This window comes from Ailuropoda melanoleuca, chromosome 10, assembly GCF_002007445.2.
Source record: "Ailuropoda melanoleuca isolate Jingjing chromosome 10, ASM200744v2, whole genome shotgun sequence".
Taxonomy (NCBI): Eukaryota; Metazoa; Chordata; class Mammalia; order Carnivora; family Ursidae; genus Ailuropoda; species Ailuropoda melanoleuca.
The window spans coordinates 95,014,957-95,029,111 of record NC_048227.1 but is presented as its reverse complement, the minus strand read 5'-3'; the positions used below and the strand labels follow the sequence as shown (position 1 = coordinate 95,029,111).

The 14,155-nt window shown below is 43.1% G+C and overlaps 1 protein-coding gene across 2 annotated transcripts in view; it reads right to left on the bottom strand.

Moving 5' to 3' along the window:
* The window catches only part of AKAP12 (A-kinase anchoring protein 12), a 97,334-nt gene that overhangs the window by 15,119 nt on the left and 68,060 nt on the right, over window positions 1-14,155 (bottom strand). Inside the window, exon 1 of one of the 2 annotated variants that reach the window (XM_019800769.2) lies at window positions 7,961-8,179. The exons of the other annotated variant lie outside the window; for it this stretch is intronic. Within the exon in view, the coding sequence (XP_019656328.2) occupies window positions 7,961-7,985 (25 nt within the window). The 5' untranslated portion in view covers window positions 7,986-8,179. Of the gene's footprint in view, window positions 1-7,960; window positions 8,180-14,155 lie in introns of those variants that run through there. 2 annotated transcript variants of the gene reach the window in all.

Below are 14,155 nucleotides of genomic sequence, written 5' to 3'. Positions count from 1 at the left end.
CTATTTAAAAAAAAGAAAGAACATGTATATCCTACCCACGTACTCACAGAGTCAAAAGATCACTCGACCACCATTTTGCAACCATTATGGTAAAAACTGAATAAGGCAAGATCTATGGGTGCTAAGTGGGGGATGGGAGGGAGTGGGCAGGATATTTACATGCTTACTAGCTGTAAGGGTGGCGAAACCAGCAAAAACTTATCAACCTCTGTTAGGGCCAGTTGCACACTGTGTGTAAAATCTTGACAATGACACAGCAGCATCTGTAGCTAAGAAAGCATAACCTAAAGTGAAAAAGGAGAAAATAAACACAAAGGAATGCAGTGGAAATGGGGAGAGGAGAGCTAAATGCTTCAAACATGTCAATGTCTTCTTAAAAGACAAAGACTACAGAAATGTTCCAGATTAACAATGAAGCCAAAGAATGTAACACATAACACTGGACCCACAGATGGATCTCACAATGCAAGGTAAGAAATGCTAAAATGGACATCGTTAAATTAGCTACAAAATTGGAATAAGGATGACAGATTACATACAACTGCTGTAATGATGTAAATATAGGACACATACTGTATTTCGGTTATAAAAGAGATTATCTCTCTTCTTAGGAGATACACTTATGTATTCAGGAATAAATGATGTGGATAACTTATCCTCAAAAGCTTCAGATGAATTTCTATCTCCTGCCTATACAGGAGATAACAGGAACCCGTATGCTGGTTTTTGGTTTTGTTTTGTTTTCCAACATAGAGAAAAAGTAAATAATGAAGCAATCAAAGTACAATGTAACAGTACATGGATCTAGATCAATAGTATATAGATGCTTCCTGTATTGTTTTTTTATTTTTGCAACTTTCTGTAAGTTTGAAGTGATCATTTTAAAAGAAGTACCTAGGGATGTTGTGAAATAGCTATAAAGGTGATTAAAGAGGTGTAAAATTCCAGTTATTAAACAATCATGAAGATTAAATGTACATCACAGGACATCTATGGTGGTAGATGGTGACCACACCGTCGTGGTGAGCATTAAGTAATGTACAGAGTTGTTAATCACTATGTTGTACACCTGAAACTAATAAAAACTAATATAACATTGTAGTTACACTTCGATTAAAAAACACTCGGAAGAATAAACAGGTGCAGACAACTAATAAAAATACAGAAAACAAAAGTGGAGAGGGTGATGGTTCTAAAAGACAGTGGATCTTAACCTCACATCACAGGCCATAATATGTTTTATCAATGTATTAATAGAAAAACTACTGTCTCCCAAATTTGGGAATGGGGGAAATTAAAAGAGCGGAAGTTCTGGAGACAGATTTTGTTTTAAATTTCAGCTGCACCACATCTAGCACTGAGCTCTTGGGCCAATTTCCTGAAGTTTCTGTTCTTAGTGTCTTTGCCTAAAACATAGGTCACCTTTAGTACTTCCTGCTAGGGCTTGTTAGGAAGTATCCGTTGGTTGTCTGTAAGATAAAACAAAAACTCTATTATAATTTTTTTTTCTTCACTGTCTTCTTCAGAATGGAACGACTTAATTTTAATCATTTTTTTTTACCAATTAGAAAATAATCTATATAAAGTGCAGGAGATTTTCAAATTCGCAAAACTGGAAACGACATGCCTATAGGCAATGTCCAGAGATGATCACTATTAATAACTCAGAATGTTTTCTCTTGGCTAACTAAGTTATTCAAGGGTTTTCAAAATTATGATATAATGGCCGAAAAATTTATTTTTACGCCCTCCTTATTGGTAAATAATTTATTGGTCCAATTTTTCACCACCATGCTGTGCAGTACGTATTCAGGTGTAGAATCACTGCCCAAACCCCTGAGCAAGTGTCTGAACAGAAGAGGGCAGTATTGAACAGTTTTCAACTCCGCCAAGCTGGAAGCCTTGCAATTTCCTAGACCAGGACCAGAAAGCCATTCAAAAACCTACCAATCCATACAGCTTCGGTGCCTTCTCAAATTCTCTATAGGTGAATGCCATATTGTACCTATGCGTACCTCTGATTCCCAACATCGATACTAAGGGAAAAAACAGGGCACAGACATCCTGAGTTGGCTCCCCCCCTCTCCTGTTCATTATTTGCACCACATTAAGGATCTAGACCCTTTTACCCCATTGTGGACCAAGTGTGGGTCCAACAGGGCCGCAGCCCTTCTTTTTGGGTTGAACTCCGTCCACTGCTTTTCCAGGCCAGCGGTACAGAGTACGTTTCCCAGGTGGTGCCAGAAGGGGGAGGACTCCAGAAAGACCATCCTCATTCCCTTCCCTGTTCTAGCTTGTGGTTAACAGAAACCTTTTTTCCGGACATTTTTATGTGCTGTCAGCATGCTGGTTCTGAAGGAGTTAAAGATCAGAGCCTGGTAAGCAAAACGGCTGGGCTGGCCGGGTTTGGGAGGGCTGCTGCTGGAAGCCAAGGCAGCAGGGGAGAGACAGAAGGCCGGTGATAATAGTATCTTCCAGGAAAGACAGGCCGGTGTTCACCTACCCAGATTCGCTCAGTAGAATCCATTCACAACCACACTCAGAAATGCTTCATTAGTAAATTTACCTCGTCTGCTATAGTTTTCAACACATCAGCTCCATCTAGTATTATCTGCCTTAGATGTGTCGGATTGCATAGGAAGAGGACAATCAAAAGGCTTGATCATTTAAGCATCACTGATTCTGGGATGCACTTTCTTGGTACCCCAAAAGGTCCTTCCCCAGAAACAAGTGATTCTAGAGTAGGCCTTTCTGACACACAGTACCACTCATGGGGGATTTAGAATGATCCAAATTATCGACTTTGGAAGAACACTGCTATTAATTCAGCAAGATTGCCAAAAGCCCATAAAGTCCAAACACAGTGCTCATTTGCCCACTGCTGTGGTGACTGGGCTAGAAACTCCACATTCTCACCTGGCATCAAAGACAGCAAGAAGGCCTGGAGAGGGAGCCGGTCTGCTTATCAACAGGAAAAGCCTCCAGGAGGTAAGAGCTGGCAGACGCTGGTCCCCTCCACACCCCAAAACCACTTAAAAGAGCGGGAAAAGACTACAGTCCTTACCTTGGTCCACACACTCATGGGACATGGTTTCTGCTGACATATTTTCCCACATCATCATCAGTGGAAACAACATCATAGAAGTCTTGCTTCTCAAATAAACATTATTACAGAAACCACGCATTTCTGTTCTGTTTTTCTGGGAGAAGACTCTAGTCACATGCCTGTGTGAGAATGTCCACATGTTGAAAACATTACTTGGAAACACAAAGGGATGATGCTATTGTTTCGAAAGTTTGGTACAAAGTAGTCATCTCTACACCCAATGTGGGACTCAAACATACGAACCTGAGATCAAGAGTCACATGGTTCTCTGACAGAGCCAGCCAGGCGCCCCGAAAAAGATCGTTTTTAAAATGATGTACAAGGAGCTTTCGTGCACTTAATTTTCTGAATATGCCCCAGAAGGAAAATCCTTAGGGTGGACCTAAGGTATTGAGAACACAGTACATAATGGCTGGACACAAACGAAGCTACCAGCTTCCTGAAGTAGTCCGACCACCATTTGGGTAAACTTTTTGTCTGTCTTATGTTTTTCTAAGACAAATGAAAACATTCCCTAAAAAGCATAGAAAGTATAAGAGAGAAGAACAATGACATCCAGTAGTACCTATTTTCTGGAGTGAACACCTATATTTTCATTTTTTTTAAGCATAAGCCACTCCCTTTATTACACTATAGATAAACTTTTAACAACTTTAATAGTAATCTATGTATTTCTTAGTATTAAGAACAACTTTGGCATCACAAGCCAAAAATCAAGAACAAAAACGTATGGACTGTGGAATATTAATGAAGTCAAGTAAATGTGAGAATACATGAAAAGTATTTTTAATGTCTCAAAGACCGAACTTGAAATCATTTATGGCATAGAAATCCTACTTTGGTAGAGCACCACGAAAGCTTTTAGGTGTTACTTTCCAGCAACTCTGTTTAATCTCCAGATAAATGTCCTGTCAGTCCATCTCAATTTACAAAATCAATCACAAGAGATCTCTAAGGTGCATAGGCAAATTTCCATTTTCCTTATGAAACTGTCATCATCCCCCTACTTCCCAAGTAACAAAAGACACATGATCCCCCCCCCAAAAAAAGTCAGAGGACTCTCACGGAAGCTGTGTTCCACACAAGCCACCCCCACCACGCTCCACATATGTGATAAACAGTTGCAGATCCAAACCCTACAGGGTCTGTTCTCTTCCAAATACTCAAGACATAAAAAGTATAACTTATTTCTTCTACTTCAGATGTTTAAAAGAAAAAAAAAAGACAAGAGATAGGTCATATTATATATTGCAAAATTGTAATGCTTTTATCCAAACGTAGCTCTCAAATTCCCGTGGCACAGCAACAGTCATTTTTGTCAAAGAAAAAGTGCAATATTGCAAAAGCTACAACATTAATTTCTTAAGTTTAGAGCAACCAGTGCGCCCTGTTCTGCAGGCACATTAGGCCTGCTTGCTGCTGACATCTGGATCTGGTTAACGTTCTCCTACGATCTGCAGCATTGGCCTGGATTTTTTCCAGAAATTCTCTACATTCTAAATCCATCCCTTATATCCTACACACCCAATTCCCCATGTTGTAATGCTCATTAACCACAAAACCTCAAAGGGGAGACATTTAACTGGGATGAAAACTCAAGAGAAGCAGGACCCCATGTAGGAGCGGTACAGGTGACGCTCCCCGCTTGTCCCAGCCTCAAGAGTGATGCTGAGTGGCCCCTTGTACATCTGGGCAGGCATACAAAACAGGGACACCGTTAGAGCAATATTAATATCCTTTACACAGTACTCTACAGCTGTGCTTCTTAGTAGCTGTGGAACACCAACGGAGTTGTCATCTTTAAAAATCCACTTTCTGCAGGATTGTTGTACGGAAGAGTGAGAATGGTGGTAGTTATTACTCTCGCAGGTGTGAGGGTACTCATTTCGATGTCTCACAACTAACTAACCTGCCTCCTTGGCAGACAGCAGCAGCCATGCAGAAGATTTTTTTTTTAATCTTGTAAAAAGATTTGCACAGAGAAAGGCATTATAAATCATCTGGAACTTGCGTGAACATTGGGGGACTCTTCCTTCCCCAGTTTATTTTAGAGACCAAGCGTAACACTCCCCTAATTCCCCATGATACTCCACGGTTAAGTCTCAAAAAAGTATGTGAGTTAGAAAAAATAGGGTAGATATTTTCAAAGAATCTTTCAAACTTCAATAAGCATTTTTTTCCCTGCCATACCATTAACAGGTTGGTGGGGAAGATAACACTTCCATCATCATATCTGATCACTTATTTTCTAGTTTTTTTTTTTTTTTAATTATTTACGGGGGTGCCTGGGTGGCTCAGTTGTTAAGCACCTGCCTTCAGCTCAGGGCGTGATCCCAGGGTCCTGGGATCGAGCCCCACATCAGGCTCCTCTGCTGGGAGCCTGCTTCTTCCTCTCCCACTTCCCCTGCTTGTGTTCCCAGATAAAAAATAAAATCTTTAAAAAAAAAAAAAATTATTTACGTAAGCTCCACACCCAGCATGGGGCTCAAACTCAGGGCCTGGAGATCAAGAGTTCCATGCTATTCTGACCAAGCCAGCCAGGTGCTCATGCTTTGTTTTGTTTGTTTGTCTGTTTTTTTAAGATTTATTTATTTGTCAGAGAGACAGAGAGAGCAAGCGCACAAGCAGGCAGTGCAACAGAGGGAGAGGAAGAAGCGGGCTCCCTGTTTGGCCCTGGGGATCCTGGCCCTGGGGATCCAGGACCCTGGGATCATGACCTGAGCAAGGCAGATGCTTAACCCACTGCGCCACCCACGCACCTCCTACTTTCCAGGTGTAAGCTAAGTATTGCTCATGAGATGTGAAGTTAGATGTCAAGAAGGACCAAGCGCGTATGAGAATACGCCATCTTAATTCAAGTTCTGCTGCCTTCATTTCACTGGTCTGGAGCAAGGGGGTGGTGAGGAGTAACAGTGACAGCTTTTCCCTTTCAGAAAAGGAAATTCATTCCTAAGTACAAAAATATTATCAGTCTGATCCCTTCCTGTTCACTGTGAAATTTAAATGCTCCACGCATTAACGTTAACATTTGAAGAGGACTAGAGTAACCCTCTTTCACATTTTTTAGGTGAGTAATCTGATATTTAATTAATACTTAATGCCATTTTCAAAAGCCTTTGTTGCTTTTCAAGGTTCTGACCAATTAAAGACTAGTCAGTATAAATCTTCCTTATCAGCATAACTTGCAGAAGGGGAAAGAAATGACAGTTCAAGCTCCCTTGGTTCACTACAAAAAAATCTGGAGGTAAGAATTTCTGTGCACTTTCTTATTACTAGGAAAAAGTACCAAATTTTACCCGTCCTCCATACCAGCATCATAATAGAAGAGAAACTCAGAAAGCAACAGATCTAGTTACTTGAAGATGCCTTAGTGAGACCATCCTTCCAACTGTTTCCATTCATTCGTCAGTCCACTGGGATGATCTGACCAATTTTTGAAAGCCCCGCAAGTATCCCAACTTTGTTACGTCTTAATTACATCGAAAAAGAAACGCCTTCCTTCCCCATAAGAAACTCAGCATGTGATAAGCCAATCAGGGAGTGAATATAATAAAGATCATGCTATATGCAAAAAGCACCAAGAAGAAAGTTATAATCATAGAAGCCCCCCCCCCCAGCCATGACACCCCACAAACCACACTCTCAGGCAGCCTCTCTCAGGGTTTGGCACGGCTATGTTTCACTCAGAGAAAAAGTAATGATCTAGAAAAAATGAAACATTTTGGTTTTAATTTATTTTGTGCAGTCTATTTAATAATAGACTCTAGGTATCTCGTAAACATTTGTGCTATACAAATGGTAGAAAGGCTTATGGCATTAACGGGAGGAAGGAATTCTAAGGAAATCTCAAAGTAAACAAGCTAATCTATAGGAAGTGAGAGATATTTTTAGTTTTGCTAAACTTTCACATTCATTTAAAATTCCACAGAAGAACCAGGCTTTGCAGAAGCCATTATACCGAGAAAAATGTGAAATCTAGAAATTCTATACAGCATTTTTAAGAAAAGATGTAGATTTGATGAGCAGGGATCTCAAACAAATAGAAAAGAGCAGGTCTTAGAAATATAAATTAGCCAATGGGCGTTTATGCTTCAGTGGCAAAGAGAGGAGAAAACAGGCAGGCAGGTTGCTAAGGCGTCAGGCTACAGCACAATTGCATAAAAGACCAAATATCAAGTTAGAAAAGCTGTCAGCGCTTTCTACAAGTCTGATATATGTAAGTCATTTGCTAGACATATGAATTAAATATTCATACTTACAGCCAGATTTCTAGAAAGCATGCTTTAAAAACATACATTTTTATTTTAAGTACCTAAATGCTGTTACCTTCTAGCCATCAACTTTATACTATGTGTTCATTAAAACTGCCATTTAAACCAGAGCTAATACTGTAGTCCCCTAAATCACCAAGTGCACCTTCACTGAAAGTTTCCAATAAGCAGGTCAAAATGCCTTTACAAAAGTAAACAGGAATTTACTTTTTTAGGACTACAACCAGTGATTAGGCTTTCACGACCTATTTTCAAATTCATCCTAATCTAACCGATATCTCTTCAATTGGTGCTGTTCTCCCCCCCACCCCGAAGCGCCCCAAATACACTCAAGGTCTCCCCTAAGTACAGGAAGGAAGATTCCTGCGTAGCCAGAAAGAAAACGCTGGATGTGTTGGGATCTTACTGAGCCAAAGAGAAAACGCTCTTGTGACTGGAAAGTCAGCAAATACAGAAATGAATGCCCATCGGTGTGTTCAGCCACGGACCTCGAAGCTCTCCAACCCCAGTGCAGGTTGAGGGAAGAAACCATTTACTCCACGTGCCACGAAGGCGGAACACAGCAGCTCGGCACCTGCCTTACCTGTGATTGTGAGGATCCCCAGCATAGTGACTAGCACACCTCCAGATGACAACAACAGCTGGCCCTCGCCCTCCTTCGGCGGCTGCCTGAAGCGGCACGGGGTCCTGCCAACCCCGCGCAGTCTGGCTGCGATCAGAAACAAGTACGCGCCAAGCCACCCCCGGAGGATTAGGGAGAATTAAACGTGCCTTCGGAGCCGCAGCAAAAAGGGACCGAGGCTGCATTTCCTCGGCTAATTATAGGCGGGCCCACCCCCCGGCCGCCCACCCAGCGGCGGGCCCGGCCCCGCCCCCTGCGCGCCGGGACTTGGCACCGCGCGAGTCATGTGTTTCATTTTAAAGAAGAGGAGCCCTCCCCGGAGCTGGTCTCCGTTCATGGTCACTGAGGCTCTGCAGAGAGACCCGGGGAGGGTTTCAAAGTTGCTGGGATGAATAACCCAGAGTCAGCAACATGTTATCTGAACCGTTACTTCATTCCTGGCGCGGATTTACTGGTGTCTCAACTTTTAGCATTACCGAAAGCAAATAACAGACATTACATTCTGCGACCAAACTTTTTTTATACCACGTTCTGTATACCTTGTTTGTGTGAAGGCCGATGAGGTGCAAAGCACCGTTCTCTTTTTAGCACCTACAGTATTTTACATTTTCACCACCTGTTGGACACACACGGGCTGCACTGGGCTGACGGATGGCCCATTTCTTCAAGTCCTTGAGAACGTGTTACAAGGCAAACTTTGTGTCTCCAACGCTGAATCAAGGAGACTTGTAAAAAGCCCCAAAACTGGTGCAATAAGTTTGTTTGCTGTTGCTTATTTTATGGTACAAGTTAACTAACATTTTAGATCAAACTATGCCATATTCCAAAATACAGACACTATCAAATCTCTAATATTCAAGCACACAACATGGAAATCAGTCAGAACCTACAATAAACACGAATAAAATTTCAGGCAGCCTCGAATTCTCGAATTCTTTCTTCCTGAAACTTTAGAACATTCCCTATAAAGACACAAGATAGGTGATAAACAAGTCTTACAAGTTTGACATGGTTTTGTATGTCAATGTTCTGTGAGGGTAAGTCCACTTAGGCGCCCTGACTTCCTCTCCTTTTCACCTTTGTTCTATTTATCACTTCATGCCTCGCCTGCCTTGCCTGCCTCACCTCATTACCACAGGCTCTTCCCCTAAACCAACAAAAGAAAGGTTTTACCACTGCTCTTCTCTTCAAACGGAGAAGCTCAGATCTTATTTATTACTGCTAAGGGGGGCAGAGAGCCCTGGGGTGGACCAGATGGGCGCAGTCAAGAGAAGGGTGAGGAAGAGGTTATCAAGAAAAAGCTGAGCACGGGGATGCTGGCTGGCACCTAGTTGCGCCTCCTGGCCACCAGGGGGCGCAGCGCACCACGGTCAGGCCAAAACCGAGCAAAGTTAAGGAGGCAACGTTGCCAGTAATCAGACAGCGTTACAAAAATCAGCTTCAGCCTCTCTGTTGACCCGGCTTCCCTCTTATATTCCAGCGAACACCCAGGCAGGCCATTAAGTGCCCCCAGGGAACGGGGTGGTGAGCTCCCTGTCCTGACGCCTGTGATCTGATTCCCAGAGCAAGCCACATCCTAACCTTTCATCTTCCCTGGAGGACTCTTAACTGGGGTTCACAAATTGCCTCAATTATACTGAGAGTCTGGTGTGTGAAATACTGCTGGTGGAACAGTCCCCCGGTAGTCCACACACTAAGAAGGGGACAGGGCAGCTCTGCATTTCTCCCCTTCCCCCACTTGCCACCCCCAGCCCAGCCCTGGGGAGTTCTGGCTGTACAGATTATAGATAAGAGACTCTGGAGGCTGCACTGGTGGCCTTCATTAAATGACTGGTCTGGGGATGCCTGGGTAGCATAATGTCAGTTAAGCATCTGCCTTCAGCTCAGGTCATGATCCCAGCATCCTGGGATCAAGCCCCGCAGCAGGCTCCTTTCTCAGCGGGGAGGCTCTTCCTCTCCTGCTCCCCCTGCTTGTGCTCTCTCTCTTGCTCTCTCTCACTCTGTCAAATAAATAAATGACTGGTATACAGCCTTCCCAAGCATGTGTATCAGCCCAAATAGCGTGTCCCCAGGTGCAGCCCACACCCCTTCCCTGAACTCTCTCCCAGGAGCCCTTGGCTACCTCAGGGATCTGGGGTCTCAGTTATGCCTCATTTCTCGGCACCAGCTGTTGGGGACAGCACATGGCCATCATCTGGTGCCACCCCTGAAATATACCTGTTCCACTTACAGGCACGTCTGTTGATTCTAACCTTACTTAACTGTGTTACCAGGTCCTTTCCTTCCTATAAGCCTAAGATCGAACAAAACCACAAGCGACATCTGCTCCACTGAGCTGGACTGGAAGAAATGTCACTAGCTACCAATTTCAGGCCCCAAATAACATTTACAAAGATAAACGTATGGCTGTGTAATGCTGTTAAAACTTGTTTCTTCTTAGGACATTGGTAGAGACGCTGGTACATCTCATCTAGCATTCCTAAAGGAGGAGTTAAAACCACAAGGCAGAGTAAGAGATCATCGGGTGGCCAAGTTGACGACTCTCTTGGCAGACAGTTCTCCTTTGATGTCCACTTCTAAGAGCAAGCAAGGACGGGGCGTGTGACACAGAGCCGCCTCTATCCGTCTGCATTTACAAAGAAAGTCATCCATCAGTATGAAAGCGGGGCTAAAGCTCAGACCTAAGGTCAATATACAGTGCAGGAAACTTTCTTCTGTTACTACTTCCATTCCCTGTTCTTGTTAAATCAAGATTTTAGAGGAAGAGATCATCACCCAAAGCAAAACTTATGGGAAAATGTTTACCATATTGCAAACAGGCAGAGGACAGCAAAGGTGTTTTTCCCTAATCTTCATGGTTCATTCAACAAATATTTGCCAGGTTCTTGATCTGTGTTAATTACGCTGTGCACCCAGGGATACACTTAGCTATTATTCTTTGGCCTTGGGGGCTCATCCAGTGGTAGACACATCTGGAGGCAGACACGGGCACACTCCATCCAGTACAGCTCACTGCTAACAGGTTTGGGGGTTCTTTAGGAGAGAACCAAGATGTTCTAAAAATTCACTGGGGTGGTGGTACAATTCTGTGAATATACTGCAAACCACTGCAATCTATACTTTCAATGAGGCAATTGAAATATATGAATTGTATCTCATTAAAGCTTTTTTTTTTTTTTTAAGGAATTTTGCACTAATTCTAAAGGCTCCAAGGGCCCATGGGAGGCTTTGGAGCAGAGCTGACACATAATTTGAACTGTGGTATTAAAAAGGTACAGGGCAGTAATGGCAAGGAGGAGGACACATGACAAGGTAGGAACGGGCAAGCCGTCAAAGGTCATGTGCTAACGGAAAGATGCCCATGAGGCCAGGGGAAGGCAGCTGAAGTTGTGCAAATCTATGAGATCATCTGAATGTAATGATGTAAGTAAGAAAGGTCTGGAACCCCGAGGAAGAGGAATTTGAAAAAGGATGGAATACGGACAGAGATTAGAGGCCATCAAGGAGGAAGTGGCATCAGAAGCCAAGGGTGGAGTGGATTAAAGGTGGAAAAGGTGGTCAGCAGTCTGGTGTGTCACACAAAGCCGGCGAACAGGTCAGGAACTCAAGAGGCCTCTGTCTGGAGGGTGGGAGGTCCAGGGGACGAATAACCACCATAAAGATGAGTGCTTTACTCTCTTTCCTGAGGAGGAGGAGACACGGGCCCATAAACCAGAACAAGCACTGATACTAAGTTCCCTAACTGCCTGCCTCCAAGGGGGCTTGAATATTAAACCCAAGTATGAGAACTGGGGAAATGGGAAGATGCAGACACAATTTACCCAGGCCTCCACACTCCCTTTCACTGCCTTTCCAAGGTGACATTATCATAGAAGAAAAGCAACCAAAAACCTGTGAGGTCTCTTTCTCAGGTGAAAAGACCGGAGGTGAAATCTAAGGGAGCGCCTTCACCACTGTGACTCCTTTAAAAGGACACCAGGGGCACCTGGGTGGCTCAGTCCGTTCAGTGTCTGCCTAGGGCCAGGGCCTGATCCCAGGACCCTGGGATCAAGATCAGAGAGACCCACATTGTCGTGCTGTCTCTCTGCCCCTCTGCCCACCCCCATGCTCTCTCTCAAGTAAGAACATCTTTAAAAAAATTTTTTAAAAAAGCTTCAAGATAATCTAAGGGTGAGCTGAACGCTGCCAAGAGATGGACACCAACACTGTCTCGATGACACGGTCAAGTCACGGGCAGGTTGGGTAGGTTCTCCCGGGCTCTGCCCCCAGGCTATAAAACTGGACAAATACCAGATAATTGAATTTTATGGTCCAGCTGAATTGGACATGTTTATATAGACATGGTTACTCTGACTCAAAATCTTCAAGACAAATAATGTGAATAGTTCCTCAAAGGGACTGTCGTAATACAACAGAAAAGCTAAAATGGTATTTAAAAATCACTTCACAGTACAGTTTAAAACAAAGCAAGGGGAAAATATTTAAAAACTCAATACAAATAATAAACGTGATATAATTCAAGTATTATTTCTCCCCTTATTGAGTCCATATTGTTACATCCTTTGATTTAACCATTTTGTTTCTGCGAAACAGACCAAATTAGATTTACATATGAGAATATTTACTGCTTGGGGTGTATAATATTTGAAGAGCCTCAGTGTCCCACTAGTAGGAAAATGGTGTCTCTAACCCCTTTGGAGGAAATTTTGGCAAAAAGAATATCTTTGAAGCAGTTAATGACAAGGAAAATGGCTATATTGATATAGAAGTCCATACCTTTGTTCAGGGTGAAAAGCATCATATACACTATATATTGAATATAATCCCAATTCTGCTTTTTATTTTTTCATTTTTTTTAAATTTTTTTAAAGATTTTATTTATTTATTTAACAGAGAGAGAGCAGCCAGCGAGAGAGGGAACACAAGCAGGGGGAGTGGGAGAGAAAGAAGCAGGCTCCCAGCGGAGGAGCCCGATGTGGGGCTCGATCCCAGAACTCCGGGATCACGCCCTGAGCCTAAGGCAGACGCTTAATGACTGAGCCACTCAGGTGCCCCAATTTTTTCATTTTTTAAAAAACTTTATTTGACAGAGACAGAGCACAAGCAGGGGGAGCAGCAGAGAGAGAAGCAGACTCCCCACTGAGCAGGGAGCCCAATGCAGGACTCGATCTCAGGGTCCTGGGATCACGACCTGAGCTGATGGCAGATGCTTAACCAACTGAGCCACCCAGGAGCCTCCAATTCTGCTTAAGATGCATATATGTACATTAGGCTGAGGAGGAAGGCCCAGAATGAAAAATAACAAAAGCAAAACATAGTGGAATTACGGGCAATCTCTCATTATTTTCCTTGAAAACAGGCTTCATCTGGGGCTTGAAACTCACAACCCTGAAGCCAAGACCTGAGCTGATATCAAGAGTCAGACGCTTTACCAACTGAGCCACACAGGCACCCCAACAGTTTCCTACATTTTACAAATCTTCCACAATTGTTACTTTTATGGTTAGAATGCAAGCTCATTTGACCCCTGGCTTTGGGGTGGACAGGGTGGGGTCCAGCAGTACCAGACCTTGAACCCCTGAGCAATGCCTCTGATATTCTACAAAACTGCACTGTGGTCCAAAATATCATGATCTTCAACTCTCCAATCACTGGAACACAGAAATTAGCCAGCTGAAAGGAGACTGAAGTTTAAGTGTAATCTTTTAAATATTATGAAATAGAAACTTCCAGATCTGGTCACGTACATGAATAGGAATCAATTCTTTCCTGAATGCCTCGCGTTCAAACCCTCCATTCATCTTAAGTCTGAACACCCCTGTCTTTGGCGTTGTCAAAAGAGGATTCCACAGTCTGAAAAGCTGGCTTCTAGTTCTGACTCTGCTGGTTCTATGGCTAGGGGCAAAGTATTGAAGTCTCTGGGCTTCAACTGATGGGAGAATAAATATACCACCCATGGTAATGTTATTCTGAGGTGCAAATGAAGGTTAACACTAGCACTACTGAGAATATTCTAGAAGCAGAATAAATGTTAGCTGTTAGCTCACTTTAAACCACACACTTCAAAACAACAACAACAAAACAAAAACAAGAAAAAACCATGCACTTCAACATGGGTGATAACTGCTTCCGATGGGAAGAAAACTGGTTCATGAT